This window comes from Haliotis rubra, unplaced genomic scaffold, assembly GCF_003918875.1.
Source record: "Haliotis rubra isolate DU_JTF1 unplaced genomic scaffold, ASM391887v1 Scf383, whole genome shotgun sequence".
In the NCBI taxonomy this organism is placed as follows: Eukaryota; Metazoa; Mollusca; class Gastropoda; order Lepetellida; family Haliotidae; genus Haliotis; species Haliotis rubra.
Window position 1 is genome coordinate 686486 of NW_025767061.1, and position 21315 is coordinate 707800.

General features: G+C 39.4%; 1 protein-coding gene across 1 annotated transcript in view; it reads left to right on the top strand.

Moving 5' to 3' along the window:
• Positions 1 to 21315, top strand: part of LOC124286450 (rap guanine nucleotide exchange factor 6-like) — a 164640-nt gene that overhangs the window by 125447 nt on the left and 17878 nt on the right. Inside the window, 16 exon segments of the mRNA XM_046722829.1 lie at positions 168 to 243; positions 9587 to 9721; positions 13795 to 14028; positions 14172 to 14276; positions 14401 to 14591; positions 15052 to 15169; positions 15384 to 15488; positions 16122 to 16286; positions 17034 to 17141; positions 17274 to 17291; positions 18212 to 18415; positions 18816 to 18924; positions 19207 to 19453; positions 19728 to 19965; positions 20208 to 20272; positions 20650 to 20757. Coding sequence (XP_046578785.1) covers positions 168 to 243; positions 9587 to 9721; positions 13795 to 14028; positions 14172 to 14276; positions 14401 to 14591; positions 15052 to 15169; positions 15384 to 15488; positions 16122 to 16286; positions 17034 to 17141; positions 17274 to 17291; positions 18212 to 18415; positions 18816 to 18924; positions 19207 to 19453; positions 19728 to 19965; positions 20208 to 20272; positions 20650 to 20757 — 2226 coding nt within the window.

Below are 21315 nucleotides of genomic sequence, written 5' to 3' on the forward strand. Positions count from 1 at the left end.
GAGTCATAGATACTTTCCTATCATGAGCCCTTCCTTGTTGATACCAGTATGTAGTGGCGTGTACACACACTGAAGGATGCGAAGGGTGGGATATGTGATTCTCCAACTTTTGAACTCTTGTCATGTGGGATTGTTAATTGTGCTAATTGCTTAATTGTTTGTTGCAGTTTTGGCAAGAGGACACAAGGATGTGCCCGTCGAACCAGCGAGTGCCTCACACTCGAGCCCTCCGAGATGATAGCAGTGAGTAAAAGTTGTACATATTCTTCTCTAGGCTGTCATACTCTTCTCTAGGCTGTCATACTCTTCTCTAGGCTGTCATACTCTTCTCTAGGCTGTCATACTCTTCTCTAGTCTGTCATACTCTTCTCTAGGCTGTCATACTCTTCTCTAGTCTGTCATACTCTTCTCTAGGCTGTCATACTCTTCTCTAGTCTGTCATACTCTTCTCTAGGCTGTCATACTCTTCTCTAGTCTGTCATACAGACCCTGAAACAAGAAAGTCCATGCAAGTCTAGAAAATGTGGCAAGTCTAGATTTCCACTGTTTCAGGATGAAGAAAGTCTCGGGGCTCCTTTTCATTATATTTTATGATTTTTTTTTTTGAGCAACTTTTTCTTTACAATATATTCATTTTAGGGACTACATGTTAGTCTTAACTCTTCTCCTGTTTCATCAAATGTTGATAGACTGGGTAAATAAGTCTCTTGAAGTTGAACGTACCTTGTATACAGCATGTAGTAAAGGTAAATATTTATGTTGAATTTACTGCAGGTTGTTGATGCAAATCTAGGTAATCCACAAGAAAAATTATAGTGAAACCAACATACTTATTTTGGTAAATTTGAATCCACAACAATGAGTCAAGCCTAAAAGGCAAGTCGTGCCACCTTGGTAAGACAGCTTGGTCGGTACCCCTGGTCTGTGGAGGATATTTGATCATTTGGTTAACACCTGATGTGTGTGGATCTGTTGGTATCTTTAAACTTGCTGTGCTCTGCTTCCTGGTATAATTTCCTCCTTTGCCAGGTAAATCCACAGGGGTTGTGAACAGTGTTGTCATTTGTTGAAGTTGCATCAGGTCAAAGATTCAGGTTGATTTTCCATAGTTTTACCTAGCTATAACTGTTGGATTTTGAATTTGACAAATATTGTGAAAGTGACAGTACGAGGAATGGCTCATTCCAAAAAGCATTCCGAGTGCTACAGCTGTCGTGAACACCATTCAGCAATATTTACCAACATGTAACACATTCTGATGGAGATGGTTTACAGATTGGCCTGGCCAAGGTTTGATTTCACAAATTACAGTCAGTAGGTGGTAACAGCAAGAGGTGTTTTTAGATGTGTGCATGGCTTAAACTTAAATGAGATCTGACTGTCCTGATCTTGATTTGTGGTGGACCATGAAAGGCCTGCAGCATTAGACAATACAATTGAAGGAGGCAGGGTTGAGACCAAATACTGTTATATCTGGAGATAAACCCTCATCTGGCAGTGTAGTGAAGAGAATACCTCCGGGGAAAGACATTCCCTATAACACCATGATTAACTGGACAGTGAAGGTGAGGTGAGGTGAAAATTGGGTTTAACGTCACGCTGGAGAATATTTCGCTCATATGATGACGTGCATGCATGTGTATGTGTATGTGGGCTGCTTGTACTAGCCCAGACTTAAGCTGGTTTTATAGTGCTAGCTCACTGAGATACCATGCCGCAGTGAAGCATGAATACCCCACTCAGACACATTATACTGACTCCGAGCCGACCAGTCCTTGTTGTACCCATTAATGCCGAGCACCGGGCAGGGACCAACAAGTACCATATTTTAACATCTTTTGGTATGACGCGGTCGGGGATCGAACCCGCGACCTTCCACTCTCCGGCGGACGCTTCTAACCACTACACCACGGGGCGGTCTTGACAGTGAAGACCTCTGTCCTTGTGTATATGTTAAACCATTAAAGAACCACTAAACTTTGTTTTTGTTACTCTTTTAACCATTACATATGACAGATTTGTGGTTAGTCTTATGCGGAACACCAAATTTATTCTTTAAAACTTGTGGTTAATTAATACCGAGCGATTAAAAGTGGCCAAAAGTCGCCTCGCTTCCCTCGCCCGCCAACGAAACCACAGACAGGTTACGTAACTCTGTCGCCAGAGCACTGCAGTGACGCCATATGAGGAACGATTTTCAGTTAGTTGTATAGAAAATGTGTAGCACGCTCATCATTTTGATGATTTCTCGACATCAACGACGACATGCCGAATCGTTGCTTTGTCGTCAATTGCTCCTAGGGGTCGGGCGATGGTGTCCCTATGCACAGATTTCCACAGGACCCCGCAGTTCGTAAGCTAAATGGGTTATGTTTGTGAGTGCGAAGCGAGCGTTGTGGAAGCCTGAAACGATATCTTACTTGTGTTCAGATCGCTTCACTGAAGTTAAAGAATCAAAACTACTTACTAGTTGTAGTAAAATATGCATATAATTGATGACCATAAAGATTTTCTATGACACAACTTGTAACATAACGATTTCTTCCTCGAAGTGAGGTTGTGGTCGGCAACAATAATATTGTAAGTAGTATTATATTGACACCCACCTCGCTGCCACGAGAAATTGTTATGATATACGCTATGTCATGCAAAACTCCTATTGGCCATCAATAAAATACATATTTTACTACCAGTAGAAAGTAGTTTTGATTTTAGACCGGGTGAAAACAAACCTAAATACCATTTATCCTCAGACTGGCGGATGTTCCCGACAGGGCGCCGCATTTTTAAAAATAAAAAATCTGTTAGAATTAATGAGATTATAGTTTGTTTTCATCAAGTTAGAAAATCAAGACTACTTTCTACTCGTTGTTAAATATGTATTGGAATCATAACCAAACGGATTTTGCATGACACAACTTATAACATAACGATTTCTTCCACGGAAGCTTGTGTGGGGGTCGAAGTCACAATACTGCGCGATAAATTTCTTGCTACATTCCCATGGTTAATGTCCACTCACCAGTATGTAGATACTAGTCAATGTGCGTCTTTATATTTGGTCTTATAATCCTAATTAGTTTATTATCACACTTGTATGCATTTTGAAACTAAATAAAAAGCAGACGATCTGCTGATACTTATAGTGAATTTATAACAGAACTGTAATATCTAGACATTTTATAGTTTGCCAATGTGAATCATAATTCGCACACACACCCTAGTGCATGTTGTCTGTCTCATTACACTTCACGGCGAAAACAATGATTCTGTTGAATGCTACGACAAATGAATAAAACAAAATGCAAATATTAAAATTAAAACAGATTAAAGTTATAGGAACAATATCAGGCCATTACCTTGTTCGAGGAATGTATCCATCAATATCCACAAAACTGTTCCACATGATGTGTCTTTTAACAGTTTAATATACTTAAAAAGTGATAAATCTTTTCAGGTATTGGTGTATAGTCTCATTGGTCACCCAAGATAGCACACCTGGCAACTAATTGCATAATGTCCGCCTTTCTTTAAAAACAGTAATTTAGTTAGCCAATAATGGGCAATCAATCAATGTATTGCCGGTTAATCCTTTGAAAGAAGGGCGCTTGTTTTTACGCAGACACCGACACGACAGAGTGTATTCAGTATAGATTAGTAAATCTACATACATAAACACTACCTTTGACAATTCCGCTGTGTAAGATAAAAGTAATTAATCAATCAGCGTGTTATCGGTTAATCCTTTGATCGATGTTTATAATGTTGAATATTTACTCCAGACACAAGAAATGCCAAATGGGAACCTTTGTCGGTAATCTAAGTGTGTTACCACTAATTATACCTGTTTTAGATTCATTAACTGACCATCAAGTGAATGATGACAAATAACATGTGTAGGTTTATACCACCTAACACGGGTTACAACGAGGGAGTATTAATTGCTGTATTGCATGTGAAAACTTATGGGCCGACACTGTTTTGAGAATACAAACAGATTTTACATGACATGATTAAATATCAGTAAAACAACACAGAAATGGGATCAATTTGGATCAGTCATTATACAAATAGGGCCTAACGACACCAATCGATTTTGACAGAATCGTCAATGAAAACAAGTTGTAACTCAGAAACTAGGCAAAGCAGGAGACAAAATTAAATGACAGTAGATTGTGAGAACATATAGCTTTCATTTTCCACAACAATTGTCACGATTTCAGGTTTATACAAGCCTGTAAACACGATAATTTACCCCTAAAATGTAGATGAATTCTGCATCGGCTCTCAAAGCTATTCCTCATATGACGTCCACAGAGGCGCGCCGCTCTGATTGGTTGAAATTTCGTTCGCTGGGTGAGAATTGTGCACTGTTGTCAAAAAGGTCGATTTAAGTCAATTAAAGGTCGAAAATGAGTAGTTTTAATGACGGGGTTTCATTTATAACGATGCCAGTTAGTGATTTATGTATTTGTACCCCTAGGGTTTATGTGACCTTTAATGAGGAAGTGGAAGTATTGTGAGAATATCTCTTTCTGAGGACTTTAATTTAAAGAACCACTAAACTTTGTTTTTGTTACTCTTTAACCATTACATATGAAAGATTTGTGGTTAGTCTTATGCGGAACACCAAATTTATTCTTTAAAAACTTTGTGGTTAATTAATACCGAGCGATTAAAAGTGGCCAAAAGTCGCCTGCTTCCCTCTCGCCCGCCAACGAAACCACAGACAGGTTACGTAACTCTGTCGCCAGAGCACTGCAGTGACGCCATATGAGGAACGATTTTCAGTTAGTTGTATAGAAAATGTGTAGCACGCCATCATTTTGATGATTTCGACATCAACGACGACATGCCGAATCGCTGCTTTGTCGCCAATTGCTCCTAGGGTCGGGCGATGGTGTCCCCATGCACAGATTTCCACAGGACCCCGCAGTTCGTGCTAAATGGGTTATGTTTGTGAGTGCGGCGAGCGCTTGTGGAAGCCTGAAACGATATCTTACTTGTGTTCAGATCGCTTCACGGAAGTTAAAGAATCAAAACTACTTACTAGTTGTAGTAAAATATGCATATGATTGATGACCATAAAGATTTCTATGACACAACTTGTAACATAACGATTTCTTCCTCGAAGTGAGGTTGTGGTCGGCAAGTAACAATAATATTGTAAGTAGTATTATATTGATTACCCACCTCGCTGCCACGAGAGAAATTGTTATGATATACGCTATGTCATGCAAAAATCCTATTGGCTATCAATAAAATACATATTTTATTACTAGTAGAAAGTAGTTTTGATTTTGTAACTCGGTGAAAACAAACCTAAATACCATTTATCCTCAGACTGGCGGATGTTCCCGACAGGGCGCCATTTTTAAAAATAAAAAATCTGTTAGAATTAATGAGATTATAGTTTGTTTTCACTGCTTAGAAAATCAAGACTACTTTCTACTCGTTGTTAAATATGTATTGGAATCATAACCAAACGGATTTTGCATGACACAACTTATAACATAACGATTTCTTCCACGGAAGCCGGTGTGGGGTCGAAGTCACAATACTGCGCGATAAATTTCTTTGCTACATTCCCATGGTTAATGTCCACTCACCAGTATGTAGATACTAGTCAATGTGCTGCCTTTATATTTGGTCTTATAATCCTAATTAGTTTATTATCACACTTGTATGCATTTTGAAACTAAATAAAAGCAGACGATCTGCTGATACTTATAGTGAATTTATAACAGAACTGTAATATCTAGACATTTTATAGTTTGCCAATGTGAATCATAATTCGCACACACACCCTAGTGCATGTTGTCTGTCTCATTACACTTCACGGCGAAAACAATGATTCTGTTGAATGCTACGACAAATGAATAAAACAAAATGCAAATATTAAAATTAAAACAGATTAAAGTTATAGGAACAATATCAGGCCATTACCTTGTTCGAGGAATGTATCCATCAATATCCACAAAACTGTTCCAAATGATGTGTCTTTTAACAGTTTAATATACGAAAAAGTGATAAATCTTTTCAGGTATTGGTGTATAGTCTCATTGGTCACCCAAGATAGCACACCTGGCAACTAATTGCATAATGTCCGCCTTTCTTTAAAACAGTAATTTAGTTAGCCAATAATGGGCAATCAATCAATGTATTGCCGGGTTAATCCTTTGAAAGAAGGACGTTGTTTTTACGCAGACACCGACACGACAGAGTGTATTCAGTATAGATTAGTAAATCTACATACATAAACACTACCTTTGACAATTCCGCTGTAAGATAAAAGTAATTAATCAATCAGCTGCAGTTATCGGTTAATCCTTTGATCGATGTTTATAATGTTGAATATTTACTCCAGACACAAGAAATGCCAAATGGGAACCTTTGTCGGGTAATCTAAGTGTGTTACCACTAATTATACCTGTTATAAATTCATTAACTGACCATCAAGTGAATGATGACAAATAACATGTGTAGGTTTATACCACCTAACACGGGTTACAACGAGGGAGTATTAATTGCTGTATTGCATGTGAAAACTTATGGGCCGACACTGTTTTGAGAATACAAACAGATTTTTACATGACATGATTAAATATCGAGGTAAAACAACACAGAAATGGGATCAATTTGGATCAGTCATTATACAAATAGGGCCTAACGACACCAATCGATTTTGACAGAATCGCCTATGAAAACAAGTTGTAACTCGGAAACTAGGCAAAGCAGGAGACAAAATTAAATGACAGTAGATTGTGAGAACATATAGCTTTCATTTTCCACAACAATTGTCACGATTTCAGGTTTATACAAGCCTGTAAACACGATAATTTACCCCTAAAATGTAGATGAATTCTGCATCGGCTCTCAAAGCTATTCCTCATATGACGCCACAGAGGCTACCGCCTGATTGGTTGAAATTTCGCTCATGGGTGAGAATTGTGCACTGTTGTCAAAAAAGGTCGATTTAAGTCAATTAAAGGTCGAAATGAGTAGTTTTAATGACGGGTTTCATTTATAACGATGCCAGTTAGTGATTTATGTATTTGTACCCCCTAGGGTTTATGTGACCTTTAAATATCTCTTTCTGAGGATTTAATGAATAAAATGGTCTTGGTGGATGGATCAATTGGTGTGTGCAGAAGGTGAGGTGAGGTGAAATTGGGTTTTACGTCGTGCTTGAGAATATTTCGCTCATATGACGACGTGCATGCGTGTGTATGTGTATGTGCAGCTGCTTGTACTAGCCCAGACTTAAGCTGGTTTTATAGTGCTAGCTCACTGAGATACCATGCCGCAGTGAAGCATGAATACCCCACTCAGACACATTATAATGACTCCGAGCCGACCAGTCCTTGTTGTACCCATTGATGCCGAGCACCGGGCAGGGACCAACAAGTACCATATTTTAACATCTTTTGGTATGACGCGGTCGGGGATCGAACCCACGACCTTCCACTCTCCGGGCGGACGCTCTAACCACTACACCATGGGGCGGTCTTGACAGTGAAGACCTCTGTCCTTGTGTATATGTTAAACCATTAATGAGGAAATGGAAGTATTGTGAGAATATCTCTTTCTGAGGATTTAATGAATAACATGGTGGATGGATCAATTGGTGTGTGCAGGAGGGATGAATGGACAGATAGACTGACAGAATGACAGACCAAAAGAACACCAGGTAGCTGCCTTATTAAAGATGTTAACTTTGATGTTAATACACTCGGTACCCAAACGTCTCCAAATAGAGCCATATTTTTGCTGCCTAATTACCAGCAGTATGTAATAAAGCTTGCCTCAGACATTCTTGTATCAAACAAAACAGAACTGGCTCCAGGCCTGATAGAAAAACACAACAGGAAGATGAAGTTGACATTTGCAGCTGACATTTTGAAAGATCTTCTTTGTAGCAGATCCATTCTTTATTAACCAGCATGTTGGCCCTCCAGTGACATTTGATTTTGGGAGATAAGTTTGTGGCCTACTGATTGAACTTGTTGTTATGTCAGGGTTTGGGAAGCTGCTGTGACTTGTGATCAGTGGTTGAAAACTGGAGTTTATGAGGACTGGGAAATTAAAAACTTACTCCAAAGAGTCCTTGAAGTGTTTTATTTAGACTCTGTTTAGACTTAGATCTTGCTGATATGTTTGGATTAGATTGATTTGCCTCAAACCTTTCATGTCCAAGTTTAGATCCTTGTCATGGATGTGTTCTGTATATTTCACAACAGTGTCTTAATTTGTATATTCTTTAGCAGAGAGTTCTGGTGTATGGTGTTTTCTGTTGATCAGAGCATGTGATATGCTTATCTTCAATCATGATACAGATTTTTCCAATAAAGATATTTTCTTACACATCTTTCTTCGAAAGATACCAAAGCAGTTGTGTATCTGGTACGTTACAGGATATTTAACAATTGAATTTCCTCGAAGTCTGTCCTTGATGTGTGTATGTAAATTTAATTCGTTAATTTTCGCATTCAAACTTTTGACGTCACATTTCATTTAAGTCCACACAATGACTGTGTATGGATGGACCTACTTCCTTTAGTTCCGTTGTGGGCCTGAACTGGCAAATTGTATGAAACAGACTTAATAGTGAGTTCATCCTAGTCGTCTTCCTTGGTAGGCAGGGGTCTGTTTCCTTTGTCCATGTCACCACACAATCCTAGAAGCCTACTTACAATAGCCTAGTTTAATATCCTCTTGCTGTATGTTGGATTGTTTCAGTATATCGGGGATGTAACACACTGCTCTCTAGCTTGAGTTCAGTCAGGGCATGTGGTAATCTATGATCACTTTGGTGGATAATATGATGTGTTTGGAATTCCATTTTTCTTGAGGAGTTGTTTCTTTTGGATTAACCTGTGGATTATCTTTGTGATTATCTTTCTGAAAGATGTTACGTTATGCAAGAAGGGTGTCAAAGGTTAGTAGAAAGTTGTGTGGCTTTGTTGAACGTTCACACTTACGTGCGATATGGAACACAGTAGATAAGGTAGCTGTTTAGTCACTGAAGGAAAGGCCAACGGATCATTAAATACAGCTGGAAGTGAAACCTTGTTGGATTTTTATGACATGTAATTAAGAGGATTATGTATTTGATATTTTAGCAATAATTGGAGATAATGAGAAATGACCACATTAATGATAGTGTTTCCTTTTGAAGAAGTATTTGATCAGCTGTGTACTTTGTCATTATGTGATATAAGTATATAAATCAGTCCTGGGTTGTTTTGTTGTTATGTTAGAACAGTTAGATGTTACATGTAAAAACTTCCTCATATTCTGTTAGCATATGATGAAAGGCGTCAACTGGAAATATATATATTAAATATATGTAATAACTATATTAAATAAATATATTATGCTTGTCTTGGCTTATGAGTTTAAAAAACATGAAGATTATCCATTAGATTTAGTTATATCGTCAAGGGAGGAATGAAAAGTATTTTCACTTGTCCATAATGTGGTTCAGGCACTGAGCAAGACTGGGCCAACATGGTGGGAAGTGTTGTGTGTCACGTCCATGCTTGACATAGAGTCATTTGTAAGAAATTGGCTGTCTTCTTTTCAGATTGATTACCCTGATGTCCAGTTGATGAAGTCTGGGCATCGCCTGCCCTGCCCCACGGCTAGCTTGGACAGACTCTTAGCTCTAGATCCCCACGAAGACAGCCGCATCCGAAGAATGGACAGTGGCATTGAACAGGTAGGGTATTTCTTCAGTCCACAGTGGTCTTCAGTCCACAGTGGAGGCTTCCAGGCCTGTCTGTGGAATGTGTCATGCTCTGATGTTTCTTCAGTTAAAATTGTCTCTTTGAGGCTAGGAGTTTACTGTCACAAGCACATTTCAGTGGTCCTGGATTAATTAGTTGTTATGTATTTGTTTCTGATGGTACTAGTTAAAATATGGCTGCTCTCAACATTCATGAATTGTTGGATAGTTTTGGAATGGTATATTCATGGATAGTTCTCAGTCTGGTTCGTAATGACAGATATGGTTTGAATCTTTGAATGCTGAATTTTCAGACAGCACTGGTACTTGTATGCTGCACTAAAACCTGAATTGTATCAGCTTCTTGATCAACTTTAATGTTGAATTGAGTGTGAGATGTTGTACATTGGTTGAGTGTGGGATGTTGTACATGGGATGAGTTGAGTGTGGGATGTTGTACATGGGATGGGTTGAGTGTGGGATGTGGTGCATGGGATGGGATGTTGTACATGGGATGAGTAGAGTGTGGGATGTTGTACATGGGATGAGTAGAGTGTGGGGATGTTGTAGATGGATGATGTGTGGATGTTGTACATGGGATGGGTTGAGTGTGGGATGTTGTACATGGGATGAGTTGAGTGTGGGATGTTGTACATGGGATGGGATGTTGTACATGGGATGAGTTGAGTGTGGGATGTTGTACATGGGATGAGTTGAGTGTGGGATGTTGTACATGGGATGAGTTGAGTGTGGGATGTTGTACATGGGATGGGATGTTGTACATGGGATGGGATGTTGTACATGGGATGAGTTGAGTGTGGGATGTTGTACATGGGATGGGATGTTGTACATGGGATGGGATGTTACATGGGATGAGTTGGGTGTGGGATGTTGTACATGGGATTGGATGTTGTACATGTTGGAGTGGGATGTTGTACATGGGATGGGATGTTATTGTACATGGGATGAGTTGAGTGTGGGATGTTGTACATGGGATGAGTTGGGAGTGTGAGATGTTGTGGTACATGGGATGAGTTGAGTGTGTAGAGATGTTGTACATGGGATGGGTTGAGTGTGGGATGTTGTACATGGGATGGGATGTTGTACATGGGATGAGTTGAGTGTGGGATGTTGTACATGGGATGAGTTGAGTGTGGGATGTTGTACATGGGATGAGTTGAGTGTGGGATGTTGTACATGGGATGGGTTGAGTGTGGGATGTTGTACATGGGATGAGTTGATGGTGTGGGATGTTGTACATGGGATGAGTTGAGTGTGTGTTGGGATGTTGTAGATGGGATGAGTTGAGAGTGGGATGTTGTACATGGGATGAGTTGAGTGTGGGATGTTGTACATGGGATGGGTTGAGTGTGGGATGTTGTACATGGGATGAGTTGAGTGTGGGATGTTGTACATGGGATGAGTTGAGTGTGGGATGTTGTACATGGGATGGGATGTTGTACATGGGATGAGTTGAGTGTGGGATGTTGTACATGGGATGAGTTGAGTGTGGGATGTTGTACATGGGATGGGATGTTGTACATGGGATGAGTTGAGTGTGGGATGTTGTACATGGGATGGGATGTTGTACATGGGATGAGTTGAGTGTGGGATGTTGTACATGGGATGAGTTGAGTGTGGGATGTTGTACATGGGATGGGATGTTGTACATGGGATGAGTTGAGTGTGGGATGTTGTACATGGGATGGGATGTTGTACATGGGATGGGATGTTGTGAGTGTGGGATGTTGTAGTGGGATGGGATGTTGTACATGGGATGAGTTGAGTGTGGGATGTTGTACATGGGATGAGTTGAGTGTGGATGTTGTACATGGATGAGTTGTTGTACATGGGATGGTTGATGTTGTACATGGGATGGGATGTTGTACATGGGATGAGTTGAGTGTGGGATGTTGTACATGGGATGGGATGTTGTACATGGGATGGGATGTTGTACATGGGATGAGTTGTTGTATATGTATATATGCATATGCAAGTGGGAAATAACATTTGAAGCATGAAATTTAAAACTAAAATACTGTTATAGAATGTGATATGTACACATATCTGTCAGTATATCTGGAAACTCCCATTGTGTTGTGGGATAGCATGAATCATATCTAAGCCACAGTTTAGCATCCTGATACAGGAACCAAAAGGATGTAAGCATAGACACTGTTACTGAATGTAAATATAGAAGTAACATACATACATATACTGATTTCAAAGGATTTCAGGAAAAATATGTGGACATATGAATTGGGAGGATTATCTGTTAATATTGATTTACTGATAAAATTATTAGTTTCTCTGCAGGACGTTTCCAATAACATGATTGGTTTGTAGTCGAGGTCTTGAATAACTAAACTCTAAGTCATAGTCATAAATTCAAATATCAACAATTTATGAAAATGTCCTTGTTTACCTTCCAGTTAAATCAATTGAATATTAACTGAGTTATTTTAAAAAGTTTGACTTCAATGATTTCTGAAGTGTATGGCACTCTGGAACCTCCAGCATCATATTTTCAGTTAGAACAGGAAAGATGTATTTGCCAGCATTTTGCTTTATTTTTTTTGTACAGACAAATAGGATTAAAAATTATTTTTAGTACATGTATTATTTGAATTTTGATTTCATTTAATAAGTCCAAAAACTGCCTTCCTAAAGTATCAGACCTGTCAAGTGATGTGAGAAAGAGCGACAATAGAGGAGCAGAGATATGTTACAGTTTTGTTATCTGGTGTGATTGTTAGTGATGTAGACTATCCATGACCAGGAAGAGGAAATGAAAGCTTAGTCAATGATAATTTTGGGGCGTGCATCCTTCAAAGATCTATTTTGTTCTTGATGCTACTTCGTCTGCTTTCTAATGAAACCATGGTAAGAAGAAATGCCCACTATGTAATGTTGATTGTCATTTGGAAGTGGAACACAGTCTCCTGTTAACATGTCATTATGTAATGTTTTTGTCTGTGATTATGAAGTGGAACACAATCCACTTTTAATATGTCACTAGTGCAAGCTTTGTTTGGATAGTGTTACAGGGAAAGGAAGTGTGAAAGTGGGTGGACTTGGGTTACGCCATGTTTGAGTCAACCAGTGATCACATCCTGTTTCTAAACTCACACTTACAGTAATAATCAGGCTGCAACAGTTGAATGTTATAAAACATACTACTTACAAAGCTCTGCTTGTCAAGGAAGTTGAGTTTTGTTGTGTTTGTGGCTTAATGCCGCACAGTGCTATTTTCCACCTATATGACAGCGGTCTGTAAATAATCGAGTCTGGACCAGACATTCCAGTGATTGACCTAATGAGCATAGGTTTATGCAATTGGGATATGGTGACATACATCAACTGACTGAGTTTGGTTTTACGCCGCTTTTAGCAATATTCCAGCAACATCACGGCGGGGGACACCAGAAATGGGCTTCACACATTGTACCCATGTGGGGATTCGAACCCGGGTCTTCGGCGTGACGAGCCAACGCTTTAACCATTAGGCTACCCCACCGCCCCGACATACATCAACCAAGTTAGAGGTCCTGACCACCTGATCCTGTTAGGTGTTTCTTACGATAAGCATAGTTTACTGAAGATCAATGAAGATCTTCACAGGTCTTGTGTGTCTGTAACAAAGATGACACACGTTGTATACTGACACAAGCAAGATGGCCAAAAGTCATGAATTATCATGAAAATATTTGTGACTAAATTTTACAATTGATTATGAACAAATTGTGTAATGTCAATCAGTGCTGTGTGTTCCAGTTGTAAATACCGCTTCCGTGGTGTAGTGGTTAGAGTGTCTGCCTAGAGAGTGGAAGGTCGCGGGTTCAATCCCAGGCTGTATCTTACCAAAAGACGTTAAAATATGGTACTTGTTGGTCCTTGCCTGGCGCACAGCATTAATGGGGATAACAAGGACTGGTAAGCTTGGAGTCTGGGTTAGTACAAGCAGCCTCGCGCATGCACATCGTCATATGAACAAAATATTCTTAAGTACAACATTCAACCCCATTTCACCTCACCTCCAGTTGTAAATGTAGCTGTCTGTGTTTCAGCTGGCTGGAGACCTGCAAGTGCCCAATGCCATGTACAGGATGGAGCAGTACCCCCGGAATGAGCAGTTCTACAAACGCAGTTCCCGAGCCAGCGACACTTCCAGTGCATATTCTGGTTCAGACATGATGCAGTCCTCCATTGATGACCAGGATGCAGCAGAGATGGACTACAGTGGGCTGCAGGAGAGCCTCGTGGACTCCGATGAAGAAGAGGGATATGCTGAATCCACTGAGGTAACTGTAAAACTGCTTGTCTTGTGCCAGAAATTGATCTGCTATGGTAAATTGGCACTCATGAACGTTTATCAGGTAATATCAGTATGTGAATAATTTATATCAATTTGTCTGAACTTTTGAGCTTTTATTCCTTGTTTCAGTCATTGACTGTTCGAGACACTGTACGAGAATGTTTGGAGAAGGAACCGGCAGACAGAAAAGAAGATGATATAGAAATACTCTTAGATTTTATGCAGCATTTCAGAGTGAGTATAACTTCATTATGACATGAAAATGTATTTTTGTCATTTTCCGATACAGTTGTTAACTTGAATATTCAAATTAGTACTTCACAGATTTTTAAGAAAAAATTCTGTCTATCTGTTGCAGGCATTTGCAAACATGACTCTGGCCACCAGGCGGGCCCTGACGGCGGTCATGGTATTTGCAGTGATTGAGAAGGCAGGCACCATCGTGATGAAAGACGGAGAAGAGCTGGACTCATGGTCCGTCATTGTCAACGGCGAGGTGAAGGTCTCCCACATGAGCGGGGAGGTGGAAGTGCTGCACATGGGAGACAGGTACACCCAATTGGCTAGCATGGTGGTCACCTCAAAATGACTGATCTCTTTCCATAAGTGGAACTTGAGCAATATCTGGTTAAAAAAGTGTAGACAGTAAGGCTATATTTCAGTTGTGAAGATGCAGAACAGCTGGAGACTTAATGTCTGTAAGAAACCACTGAGTGTAGTCATTTGGGATTTGGGGCAGAAGAATTTTACTGTAATGACTGAGAGGACTTCTTTAAACTTTTAGTTCCTCATTCCCTTCTTCGTACCGAGATGGCATACATGCCACATTGTTGCACCCCTAACCAGGATCTGCTTATTGTGGGGTAAAATATTCCACATATGCAGTAGTTATGTGTCACTTGAGCTTTCCACACCCTATTTATCAAGCTGATATTGCTGATATATTTTGAGAGTGACCAAAACATCTCTCTGTCCCTCTCTCTTACTCTCTCCCTTCCCTATGTTCCAGCTTTGGAATCACCCCGACCATGCAGAAGATGTACCACCAGGGGGTGATGCAGACCCTTGTAGATGACTGTCAGTTTGTCTGTATAGAACAACAGGCCTACTACAGGATCCTAAGCCAGGTATCTGTCGTCATGGAAACACAAAATATGCAGAATATATCGTCAGCTTATTTAGTGCATGAATTCCAGTTTGAAATTATTGTCAACATTGAAGTTGCTTTATTACTGTAATTGTAACAGATGAATTTTGTTCTTTTCACAATGTCCTTATGATCACTTATGAAGAAGGTGAGTCTGTAATCCAGGGTGTAAGTTAGTGGTGTTGATGTTACAGGGAGAGGAGAACACAAAGCGACATGAAGAGGAAGGTCATGTAGTGATGTTGACGGAACATCGGGAACTGGATGGCGGCAACAGGAGGGGGCATATAGTCATCAGGGTGAGCATCTACACAGATACAGATCCTGGGTATATGTTCACTGTTTAGACAATTGACACTATGCTGACCACATGTTCTGATGGATATTTACTGATCAAGACCAGCCCTTGAGATCCCAGGAATGGAATCAAGGTGGTAATTTTCTGATCCGTTGTTACATAATGTTAACAATGGATATATAGATAATCTCACCCTCGTGTCTACTGATATCAATTATATCAACACTTGATAAAGTTACAAATATTCAAGGCTTGCCGAGGATATTTTTACCTTTATCAACGTGTGTTGATGTAATTGATATCAGTAGACACGAGGGTGAGATTCTATTTATCATCAAAAATCATTCTTCATTAGTTTTCAATGAAGATTGTACATCTCTCAACACTGTACTACCATTAGACTTGCAGTGCAGCGATGTCATAGCATTGTGACGTCATTAAGTTGATGATGTCATAGCATTGTCAGGGCATTGTGCAAAATCTACTGTCAAAACGATATCTCCTAGGATCATATGATCTCACACAAGAGATATCTCCTGTGGAACACAGTTTTGGATGATAAATTCTTGATGGTTAGTATTTTTCATACTTATATTTCCATGACGGTATCAGAAAGCTCTACTGTTGTTTTCAGGGCACGTCCGAGAGGCTGATGCTCCACCTGGTGGAGGACCACTCGGCTATAGACCCTACCTATGTAGAGGACTTCCTGCTCACATACAGAACATTTCTAGAAACTCCCTTCTACCTGGCACATAAACTCCTGGAGTGGTTTGGTCAACCAATCCTCAGATCAAAGGTAAAACACAGTGTGAGGGGAGGTAACTCTGTCATGCACACATCTGATTCAACTTACTGAGAGAATAAATCTTAGTGTAATTCTACCGTTAGTGAATGTTATTCATTTAATTGCTGTCAGTAATATTCCTGTTGTTAATTGCTAAATTAACACCGAAGTTACCTTTCAAAAGATGGTTATTATTATTTTTTTAACGTGCTGACATTTACTTCTTTGCATATTTGTAACCCTGTTGTTAGCGATAGTGAGTGAGTTGCACTCAGCAATATTCCAGCTATATGGCGACGGTCTGTAAATAATAGAGACTGGACCAGACAATCCAGTGATCAACAGCATGAGCATCGATCTGCGCAATTGGGAACCGATGACATGTGTCAACCAAGCCAGCGAGCCTGACCACCCGATCCCGTTAGTCGCTTCTTTCGACAAGCATGGGTTACTGACGGTTCATTCTAACCCGGATCTTCATGGGTTGTTAGAAATAAGCAGTATTAATGGAAAATCAAGATATGAAATACTAATCAATGTATATTACATTACATTTTGAAAATACTGGTTTGTTTCAAATGAATTCACATTTGCATCTTGTTGACAAAGTTTACATGAGTTACATGCCCTGTTGAAATTTTGAAATAAAATTTACAAGTCTTTCTTATTACTGGATTTAAATGCAGTCCTAAAGGTAGGCCAATGCTCATCACTGTTGCATAATAATATGCAAATACATGATCAAATTGCTTCTTGCAGGTTACAAGAGTGGTACTGTTGTGGGTAAACAATCATTTCAACGACTTCGAGACAGACACATCAATGTGTGAATTCCTTGAGGAGTTTGAAACTCTGTTGGAAAAAGAGGTGAGTAGTGTCCCCTTTATTTTAATGTTAATTCGTACACAAATGTTGGGTAAACCTAAGTCAAAGAGTACCTTGCTCTTTGTGAAAGTACTTCTCATGGACAAATGACGGATAATGTTTGATGTTTTACAGCCTGATGCTCTCACCGAGGTAAGACGTTGTTATGGGACATATTGGGTCAACTTGAACTTCTCTCTGTTCTAAACCTTCACTCCTATAGGTCGGGATGACCTCTGTGCATAATAAGCAAAAATTGTCTGTCTTATAAATTATACTTCAACAGGCAGGCATTGATCATGTAACTTTCTGTATTGTCATAATTGCTTCTTGAGTGTTACTTCTAACGCTGCTTTAATGTGTATCTTAATGCAAGCTTTTAAGCTACTTATGAAACACTATGTACTCCTTCCTGTGTGCCTGTACAAACGTCTTTTAAAATCATGACATGATTGTGTTCATGGAAACAGCTTCTTGTGTGTTCAAAAGTGTTTCATAGAGAAATGTTTGTGGGATAGGTCATCTTCAATATAATCCTCTGTACAAAATACACCTGTGTAATACAACACTATATGTACAACAGAAACCTTCTTGTTTACATGATACAACTCTTGTATGTCAGTACTGTAGTTCTCAATACCGTTTACCAGAACAACTTAATAGTATAATTAATAAACATTGTGCACATATATCATGCAAGTTCACAGTATGTATTTGACAGTATGTAATATTGCAATAATCTAAGCAAAACCTGACATGTTCCTATAGGCAGGGTTAGAATTAATCTATTATTTTCGAAAAAATGATACGTTCATTGCCATTTACCTTATGGAACATCTGATTGTCCACAAGGAAATGTACATGGTCTGTCATGAATGTTACTAGTCTCCGACTTGCAGACTTATGTTAATTTTGAACCCTGGAAGGTGAACGCTGCTAATCACCATGACCTCCCCCCTGCTAGGAGCGCACAGTGCATCCCGACCTGTAACCGCTGTACGTCACTAACCTTTTTATCTGCTCACTAATGTACTAACCTAGCTAACCTTTCCGCTCATCTTGCCTCCTTCCAGAAAATGATTGGTCAAATGCGTCTACTGAACATAGCATGTGCTGCTAAGGCACGTGTTCGAACAATCACGCTCACCCGAGCTACACGGGAAGAGATCCTGCGATTCCAGATCCTGGGAGGGTGTGAGCGAGGTCACGGCATATTTATTACTAAAGTTGAGAGAGGTTCTAAAGCTTTTGAAGCTGGTCTCAAAAGGGGTGATCAGGTGAGTTTTGGTGGGGGGGTTAACTCCTTCAGTTTGTTTCATAATTTTTGTTTACCTGAACTCTTACTGTACAAATTCCTGGGTTATCAGTAGGGTTAACACTGAACTAATGACTTTGTTGGAGGTAATCTGTTCTCTTGACCTATGTCTTGTTACAGTACGTCAGATGTTCATGTTAAATGTCTTCCCTTCAGTCTTTTGATTCAAGTTCGTTTTGTAAAAATAGTATTTTTAAAATGTTTTCAAACATGCTGTCTTATCATGGATGATTGTGTTTTGAAATCTGTTAATGGAACTTAGTTTGGTAAAAAAGACGTCAAACTGAGCACTGACAGGTGTATCACTGCCCTCAGCTTATTGTGAGACTGGTTGAGTTATCTCCCTTGTGTTGTGCTTCCAGATACTTGAAGTGAATGGGCAAAACTTCCACCAGATCTCCCACAACAAGGCTCTAGAGATCCTCCGTGGGACTACCCACCTGTCCATCACAGTCAAGTCCAACCTACATGGTCAGTGAATGTAGTCTTCTCTAGATCCTGGTATATTCTTAGTGAACTCAATTTAAAGCAAGTAACATTACTAGTGTGTATTGCTGTTCACAATTACTCATTAGAAATTACTCACAGACGAAAAACCTTTGTAAAAGCAGTAATGTAATAGCAAGAAAACCAAACTATTGCACAGATAAACATGTACATATGATGTTTAAGTTAAAATGTCTTTTTCTCAGACTAATAGCTGTTATACTATTATATGCATGAAAATGAATTCTTCTTTCAATTTTTATTCAGAATTTAAGGAAATGCTGCAGGCAGCTGACAAGAATACACCTAGGAAATTAAAAGCTGACTTTATCATGCCTTCAATGAAACAGAGGTTATCTGCCCCTGATCTGGATGCCTCTGTGCCAGTGATAGTGAATACCAAGGATAACAAGCATGACAAAAAGGACAAAGGTTTTATGGCTCTTGGAAATAGGCCTCGGTTAAAGAAAGCACTTATGAAGATGAATTTAATACCCAGAAATTTAAATAACAGGTATGTATGATATGTTCAATATAGATGGCAACAGATAGGATCTTGTTAACATCCAATCAGTGGAATGGATTGGCTCAGTGAAATGGTAGTTTTGAGAAAATATGTTGTCATTGGGAGTGAATTATTTAATATATATTTTCATTTTATTATTGTAATCATGATGTTTATTGTTTATTGCAATATTTATATTGTTGACTTAAGGTTGATAGCATCAATGAGATTTTTGGCACAAATGACCAAGACGACATATTTCCATCTATTTATGACTTTTCAGTAATAATGGTAGCATGAACCACTCCGACGAGAGCCTGTACCCAAACCCTTCCCGCAAGTCCTCGACGTCCTCTACCTCGTCCTCCAACACCGGCACTATGACAAACCATCTCAGTGCCAGCAATCCTGACCTCTCCCTGGCTGGGCTCACCGTCAACGATGCTGCCAGTGACTTTCCCGAACATGTCGTCAAAGTGTACAAGGCTGACCAGTCATTCAAATACTTGCCAATTCATAAGGTAAACACAATTTACAATTTGATGCTTATGTTGTTTGGCAGTTATCAATTTATGACTGATGTTGGATTTTGTTGCTAATTTGGAGAACACTACTGCAGACTTTTGGTTTCTTGGACATATGGTTTATAATTTTAACAACTTTGGATTTTTAAGTGAAGAAATTAAATTTCATTTATATCATTTTGTTCTGAGTATGATATGATTTTTCTATACCATGGAATAATTGGATATTTTTATTGCAGGAAACAACTTCCAAAGAAGTTGTAATGCTTGCCCTGCAAGAGTTTGGTATCACAGATCCCAGCTGGTGAGTTGATTTTTAAATTATCCATATAGCAATATCAGCTGAATGAGGGAGTCTCACAACCAGATGTGGACAATACTTTGTCAGATGTCAAATAAACACTCTCTGAGTACACGTATTTGGTAATTCGAATGATGATAATATCTTGGGTATTGTTCACACAAAAAGGATAATTGATGTATGATCAGTCTCATTGTTCATCAGAGAATGTTCAAAAGTTATATATTCAGTGATATGAATGGAATACTTTCCATGTGGAGCTAAACCCAGCTCATTCAATCCAGAACTTAACTTTCCATACAGCCTAGTATAACATAGGCATGGTAATGCTGAGGGCAGCACAACACAACAAACTTTACATACATGATTCATGTTTTCAGCAACTACTCATTATGTGAGGTAACAGTTCAGAACGAGGAAGTGATCAAACAGAAACGACTGCCGGACACACTGCCGAACCTGCCTGACCGACTTGGCCTCAACGGAAGGTGAGGGGGATTATGTCATCTCTCAGTTCAGACAGAGCTCGGTCCTGTTTCTAAAAGCAATCAGCGCAGTATGACTATCGAAGGTTGATGCCAATATATAGGGGTTGCCATTGTCGTAGCGATAAGATTGCTTTGTGGAACAGGGCTTCAATGTATAGGAGTGGTGTTTCAGGGTCTTGGTGTTCTAGAAGTGTCAGGAGTTAGATGTAAGGGGTTGTCTGTACAGTGGTAGGGGTTTGTCTGTACAGTGGTCGGCTGCTTGGATGTGTAGCAGTTGCAACCAGACACAATATGTTCATTTGTGCAGTTCAGTGTGAATAACCTTTAATGGGATTTTAGGATTTAAAAAAATTATTTTTGCCGATGCACATCTTAACCATGCACCGATAAATATTTGAAACTTTTAAAGCCAGTTTTTTATGGCAGTATTTTTTCTTTCTTCTAAGATCGTAGTGACATATTATTTTGTTCCTGGGTTGTGGTTTTGGTTTGACTGCTACAGATCGTGTGCACTGCGAGGGTACAGTATGTTTAGATATGTTTTAACATGTGTTCACT